Source organism: Tribolium madens, unplaced genomic scaffold (genome assembly GCF_015345945.1).
Source record: "Tribolium madens isolate multiple individuals breed KSU strain unplaced genomic scaffold, Tmad_KSU_1.1 Scaffold_97;HRSCAF=244;Tcas5.2_LG3a, whole genome shotgun sequence".
Taxonomy (NCBI): Eukaryota; Metazoa; Arthropoda; class Insecta; order Coleoptera; family Tenebrionidae; genus Tribolium; species Tribolium madens.
This window is the reverse complement of record NW_025401069.1, coordinates 12,752,010-12,757,908: the sequence shown is the minus strand read 5'-3', so window position 1 is coordinate 12,757,908 and position 5,899 is coordinate 12,752,010. Positions and strand designations below refer to the sequence as shown.

At 31.4% G+C, this 5,899-nt stretch overlaps 3 protein-coding genes across 4 annotated transcripts in view; all 3 read left to right on the top strand.

The window, feature by feature from the left end:
* The window catches only part of LOC123014879, a 16,458-nt gene extending 15,835 nt beyond the window's left edge, over positions 1-623 (top strand). The window contains exons 17-18 of the mRNA XM_044414175.1: positions 37-246; positions 293-623. Coding sequence (XP_044270110.1) covers positions 37-246; positions 293-552 — 470 coding nt within the window. The 3' untranslated portion in view covers positions 553-623. The remainder of the gene's footprint in view (positions 1-36; positions 247-292) is intronic.
* A 1,751-nt stretch (positions 624-2,374) lies between these two features.
* On the top strand, positions 2,375-3,227 carry LOC123014473 (peritrophin-1-like). The gene is made up of 2 exons (XM_044413614.1): positions 2,375-2,516; positions 2,562-3,227. The coding sequence occupies exons 1-2, from the start codon at positions 2,462-2,464 to the stop codon at positions 2,849-2,851; spliced, it is 345 nt and encodes a 114-aa protein (XP_044269549.1). The 5' UTR covers positions 2,375-2,461; the 3' UTR covers positions 2,852-3,227.
* Positions 3,228-3,441: 214 nt separating this feature from the next.
* LOC123014471 (nuclear pore complex protein DDB_G0274915-like) overlaps positions 3,442-5,899 on the top strand; it is a 3,811-nt gene continuing 1,353 nt past the window's right edge. Inside the window, exons 1-7 of one of the 2 annotated variants that reach the window (XM_044413612.1) lie at positions 3,442-4,303; positions 4,350-4,533; positions 4,583-4,727; positions 4,792-5,227; positions 5,279-5,434; positions 5,490-5,576; positions 5,628-5,714. In XM_044413612.1, coding sequence (XP_044269547.1) covers positions 5,185-5,227; positions 5,279-5,434; positions 5,490-5,576; positions 5,628-5,714 — 373 coding nt within the window. In that variant the 5' untranslated portion in view covers positions 3,442-4,303; positions 4,350-4,533; positions 4,583-4,727; positions 4,792-5,184. Of the gene's footprint in view, positions 4,304-4,349; positions 4,534-4,582; positions 4,728-4,791; positions 5,228-5,278; positions 5,438-5,489; positions 5,577-5,627; positions 5,715-5,899 lie in introns of both variants that reach the window. The other variant, XM_044413611.1, reaches the window with a different exon arrangement.

Below are 5,899 nucleotides of genomic sequence, written 5' to 3'. Positions count from 1 at the left end.
CCAATTACGCCGCTTCTCTTCTAAACTTGTCTTTAGAGGCACAACGGGTGGCTGTCGCTACCCCCGACCCCGGTCCCGACTGCCCCTCCAGTGGGCATACTTTTATCCCTTACAAGGGGGATTGTAACAAGTTCTGGGAGTGCTACGCGGGACAGAGTTTCGTTTTCTCGTGTCCTGTCGGACTTTGGTTTCACCCGGAGCACATGAAATGTGAACTTCCGGGAGATTTCTGCACGGATGGGATAAGTAAGTCGAGGTTTTTCTTCAAGGGCAAGGATTGAGTGTTTTTTAGGAACGTCGGGTTGGACTTCAACATCTAGGAGGTCAATTTCGAGTGGGTCAAGTAACACGCAAGGCGATTTGCCGGATTGTACCGGGACTGGGGATGATCCCGTCTATTATCCCTATCCCGGGGATTGTACCAAGTACTACGAGTGTGCTAATGGCAGGTTGTACACGTATAATTGTCCACCGGATTTGTGGTGGCACCAGGAAATAAGCGAGTGTGACTATCCGGGAGATTTTTGCGTTCCTGATACACGACACAAGTGAAAAATGTGAAAATATTTCCAATAAATGAATTGTAACTTCTAGTAATATGAATAAAACTTTTGTTTATTTAATTGTTTTTGTGGTAACAACACTACAAGATTGATAAGGTGTGATAAGTTTCTTTTCTAAGCCAAAGTATAGAAAAAAAATTAAATGGCAATAGAAATAACTAAAAAAGTACTGTCACAAGAAGAATTTTCATCTCGAAATTACAGTGAACATTTTAATTTTTTAAAATTGTCTTCCAAAACATGTAACCAATTTTATGATCAGTTTTTATAGAAAGAAAATGAAATTATGCACCTACAATCTCAAGCAATTTTTTAAACTTGACCGTTTGGAACAATTTGCAACAGATAATAAGTACATTCACAATAAGTGATAAGATTTTAAATCAGTCAATTAGTGATAAAGAACATGAAATACCAGTTTCTGGTACTTTAGAAAATAAAATTCCTTTGAGGGGGAGTAGGCTCCCTTACATAGTATTTTTTCGCTACATGTATAGGAAGGAAACTTTTGTTTTAAAATTGAATATTCTGTCACCTGTTTAAATTTGTAACAATAAAAACGATACATCCTATATTACAATAACAGTAAAATTTTACAGGTGATTTTGCTGTAGGTTATCGCGTTGATTAAATTGATAGAGCAAAAATTGTTATTGTATGGTAAATATAGGTTCTATAAATAAAATTAAATAAAAAATAATAATAAGTAAAAAAAATAAGAAACAAAAAATCGCCATAAATTTATAGTCTTCTTTATTCAAAAAGTCTACAAAAAAAAGCAAAATTATCAGATATCTAGCTCCTATGGTTTGAATGGCAACCAAAGAAGAAAATTAATTTTTATGCATTTGAACATCATAAAAAAAACCTTTTTAATTCACATTTTTATTAATTATATTAGAACGTCAAGTTTGTCAATACCTAAAAGCGAAAATATTTCATAATCGTAGATAAAGTATAGTATTCTACTCTCATATATTCCCTCAGGCGATTAATAAACTCGTCTACGACTCGTTTTTTAAACTTAACTTTGTAAATAATAACCATCATAGCTCGTTGAATAATATACAATTTTGGACAAAATTAGCAAAAATACCGATTTACAAATTAAAATTAGATACCATTAATTCGAATAAGAAAAAGTCTCTATAAAAATATGCCCACTTGTGTATTATCTCTACAAGTTTCATCCTGGTATTAGTGAAAAAACAAAATTGATAAAACTTCCCCTGTACTACACCAAAATGCTATATAAGTTCGTTCTCTAATTTTTAAATCATAACGAAAATTGGCGCAAGAGAAAGCAATAAAGCTATTGTCGTCCAAAGGGTTTTGCCATTTTTGGCAATTTGTAAATTTGGTAAAAACACATTGAAATTGAAAGCTGATTTGTTTGTTTTAGTGCCTGTCATACTTGGAATTATAACTTTACCGACAGTTGTAAGAAATTACAAGAGTACTTCTAATTCAATAGAACGTGTAATATTTTTTTTAGGTAACACAACATTTTGAACAACTAAAAGCACTGTAACACCGTTACAACGCCATTTAATAACTTTGCCGACAGTGTTATATCAGCAAATCTTTCGTGTTTTATTACAAAAATCAGATATTTTCCACTTATTTGAATATAAAACAATGGAAAGATGCAAATTTTTCAAAAACTAAACTATAATAGTTAGATAGGTAGATTATAATGATTATACGAGCATTGATGTTTTTATTAGTCTTTTGCTTTCAAAATATTCTAATGACGTGGAAAAACCCGGATAAGATCTTATCGTTTCGATAAATTCAAAAATAAAATCTTCCGAAATCAAATTCGTGTTCCAATATCACAAAAAAAAAGATATCAGTGTCTATAAAAGTCAGCAGGTTGGCAAAAACGTCAGTGCATCATGAAGAATCAAATCTGCATTTTGTCTTTGGTCCTTATTGCCCTTTCCTGTGCCCGTAAGTACCCCAAATGCAGCGCTTCTGTTCTAAACTTGCATTTAGAGGCACAACGGGTGGCTGTCGCTACCCCCGACCTCGGTCCCGAGTGCCCCTCCAGTGGGGACACTTTTATCCCTTACAAGGAGGATTGTAACAAGTACTGGGAGTGCAGGTCGGGAGACAGGAGACTTATGTCGTGTCCTGAGGGACTTTGGTTTAACATGGAGCTCCTAGCATGTGACTATCCGGGAGATTTTTGCGTTCCTGATACACACATATTACATAGTAATATCAATAAAACTTGTGTTTATTTAAGTGTTTTTGTGGTAACAATAATGGTACAAGATCGATAAAGTAAGATAAAATTCATTTTGGGGCCAAGGTGTAGTAAAAAACATTTTAAAATGGCAGTAGAAATGACGTAAAAAAGTATTGTAGTAAAAATTTAATTTTTTTTTAAATTGTTTTCCAAAATATGTACCCAATTTGCAACAGATAATAAGTACATTCACAATAAGTGATAAGATTTTAAATCAGTTAGTCATCAATTAGTGATAAAAACATGAAACACACCACTTGTGTGATTTTTTTAATATACTCGTAAATAAAATTTACAAAATTTCTCCTGGTGTTGAAAACAATATTAAATAAAATTGGAGTATTTTAGAAAATACATATAATTTTGTGCTCACACAGTGTAGTGGAAAAATGGTGAAATAATATTTAAAAAACGGCGTTTTTTGGAATCACAATAAGTAAAATAAGAATTTTTTTTTGAAAAGCATTCCAGCAGTTTTCAAACTGAGTAAAAAACTGGAAAAATCCATTAAAAAGACACCACTTTGAGTGGTATTTTTCGATACATGTTTATAGGAGACTTTTGTCTTAAAATTGAATATTCTATACCATGTTTAAATTTGTAACAATAAAAACGAAACACCCTGTATTACGATAACAATAAAATTTTACAGGTGACTTTCTTGTAAATTATTGCGTTGACTAAATTAATAGAGCAAAAATTGTTATTGTTTGGTAAATATCGGTTCTTTGAACAAAATTAAATAAAAATAATAATAGGTAAGTTAAAAAAAATAAAAATAAAACACCATGAACTTATAGTTTTCTTTATTCAAAAAGTCTAAAAGTGGACTACAAGTTTTGTTTTAGAAAAACAATATAAAAAAAAAAACAAAAAAGTAATAGCAAGTGAAAAAAAAATTTATTTGATTATCTAGCTCTTGTGATCTGAATAGCACCCAAAAAAATACTAATTTTTATGGATTTAAACATTATAAAAAATTTTGATTTGACATTTTTATTACTTAAATTAAAACGTCAAACTTGTCAATACCAAAAATCAAAAATATTTCATAGTCGTAGATAAACCATAGTATTCTACTCGCATATATTCACGTAGGCGATTAATAAACTGACTTTGTAAATAATATTTAATAACCGTCATAGCTCGTTGAATAATAGACATAAATTGATATTTATTTTAGTATAAACAATTAAAAAAATCTTTTTATTACATATTTTTTTACACGACTTTTCTGTTTATTTCATTTTTGAACGCCAAAAGTCCAAATTACAATAATCGATTAATCCACATCCGTTTTAATTCAAGGGCCGGAAATGTGATTTTATATAACTAACCTATCGAAAATTAAGTTTTGAAATATCATCAAATCACATCCGGACTTAGTCCTATAAAAATCAACTTTTTTTCTCACAGAATCAGTACACAATGAAAAATCAAATAATTTGTAGCTTGGCTCTAGCCCTTGTCGCCCTTTCTTCTGCTCGTAAGTACCCCCACTTGCACCGCCACTGTCTTAAATCACCATTTAGAAGCAGAGTGGACGCCGGACCCTTTCTGTCCCTACCCCGCCGAACGCCCTTCTCGCTATCCCTATTACGGGAACTGCACCCTTTATTGGCAGTGTTACAACGGATTCAAGCAAATCGTGGAATGTCAAAAAGGGCTGGAATTTAACGCCGTTGCTGAACATTGCGATCTCCCGGAAAACGCCTTGTAAGTGACACCTGAAACGCAATCGTAATCGTTAACTTGGGATTTTTAGATGCTCCAACTACGGCCAATCCACATCGTAATTATCTACAACAATTTAAAAAAAAAAACAATTTTTTGAATTTTCCTAGCAATTAAATACACGCCGAAGCCTCCTAAAAGTTCATACAAACAACCAAGAAATTCGAAATTCTCATGTAATAAAAAAATCTTACTATTTATTAATCTAATCATAAAAACCTTTTGTTTAATTTTTTTTAGATATCAAAAACCTAAAGCTTAAAAAGCAGGAAACGTGATAAATTTTGAAGTGTCTGATGAAACGATGATTCAAACATTTAAATGATTTTTTTTAAAAAGCAAATTTAAAGTAGAGATTTTTTAACGTGTTGACTAAAGTAAACTTAAAACACTAAATTATGGAACAAAATTAGCAAAAATATCGATTTACAAATTATAATTACGTATCATTAATTCGAATAAGATGAAGTCACTAAAAAAATATGCCCACTTGTGTATTATCTCTACAAGTTTGATCCTGGTATTAGTGAAAAAGCTAAATTGATAAAACTTCCCCTGTACTACACCAAAATGCTATATAAGTTCGTTCTCTGATTTTTAAATCATAACGAAATAGGTGCAAGAAAAAGTAAAATGGCTATTGTCGTCCAAACGGTTTTGCCATTTTTGGCAATTTGTAAATTTGGTAAAAACACATTGAAATTGAAAACTCATTTGTTTGTTTTAGTGCCTGTCATACTTGCATCTCCACCTAACATTATAAAACAAGAAACATTTGGTGTGAATGTAAACATATTTATATTAAATGAAAATGTTGTTGAAGCAAACTCGACATCAGCTAGCAATGTAACTGTTACAACTCCGTTTAGTAACTTTACAAACAGTGGTGAGTAATTTAAAAAAATAATAAAAACCATACGTGTAATTTTGTTTTATAGGTAACACAACATTTTGGACAACTACAAGCACTGCAAGACCTGATAATATAACCGTTACAACGCCATTTAATAACTTTACCGACAATGGTAAATAATTACAAAAGTAAAGTTACATAAAACGTGTAACAATTTTTGTAGGTAACACAACATTTTGGACAATTACAAGCACTGCAACACCTGATAATATAACCGTTACAACGCCATTTAATAACTTTACCGACAGTGGTAAGTAATTACAAAAGTACACATAAATAGAACGTGTAACATTTTTTGTAGGTAATACAACATTTTGGACAACTACAAGTACTGCAACACACAGTGGTAAGTAATTACAAAAGTACAATTAAATAGAATGTGTAATAATTTTGGTAGGTAACACAACATTTTGGACAACTACAAGTACTGCAACA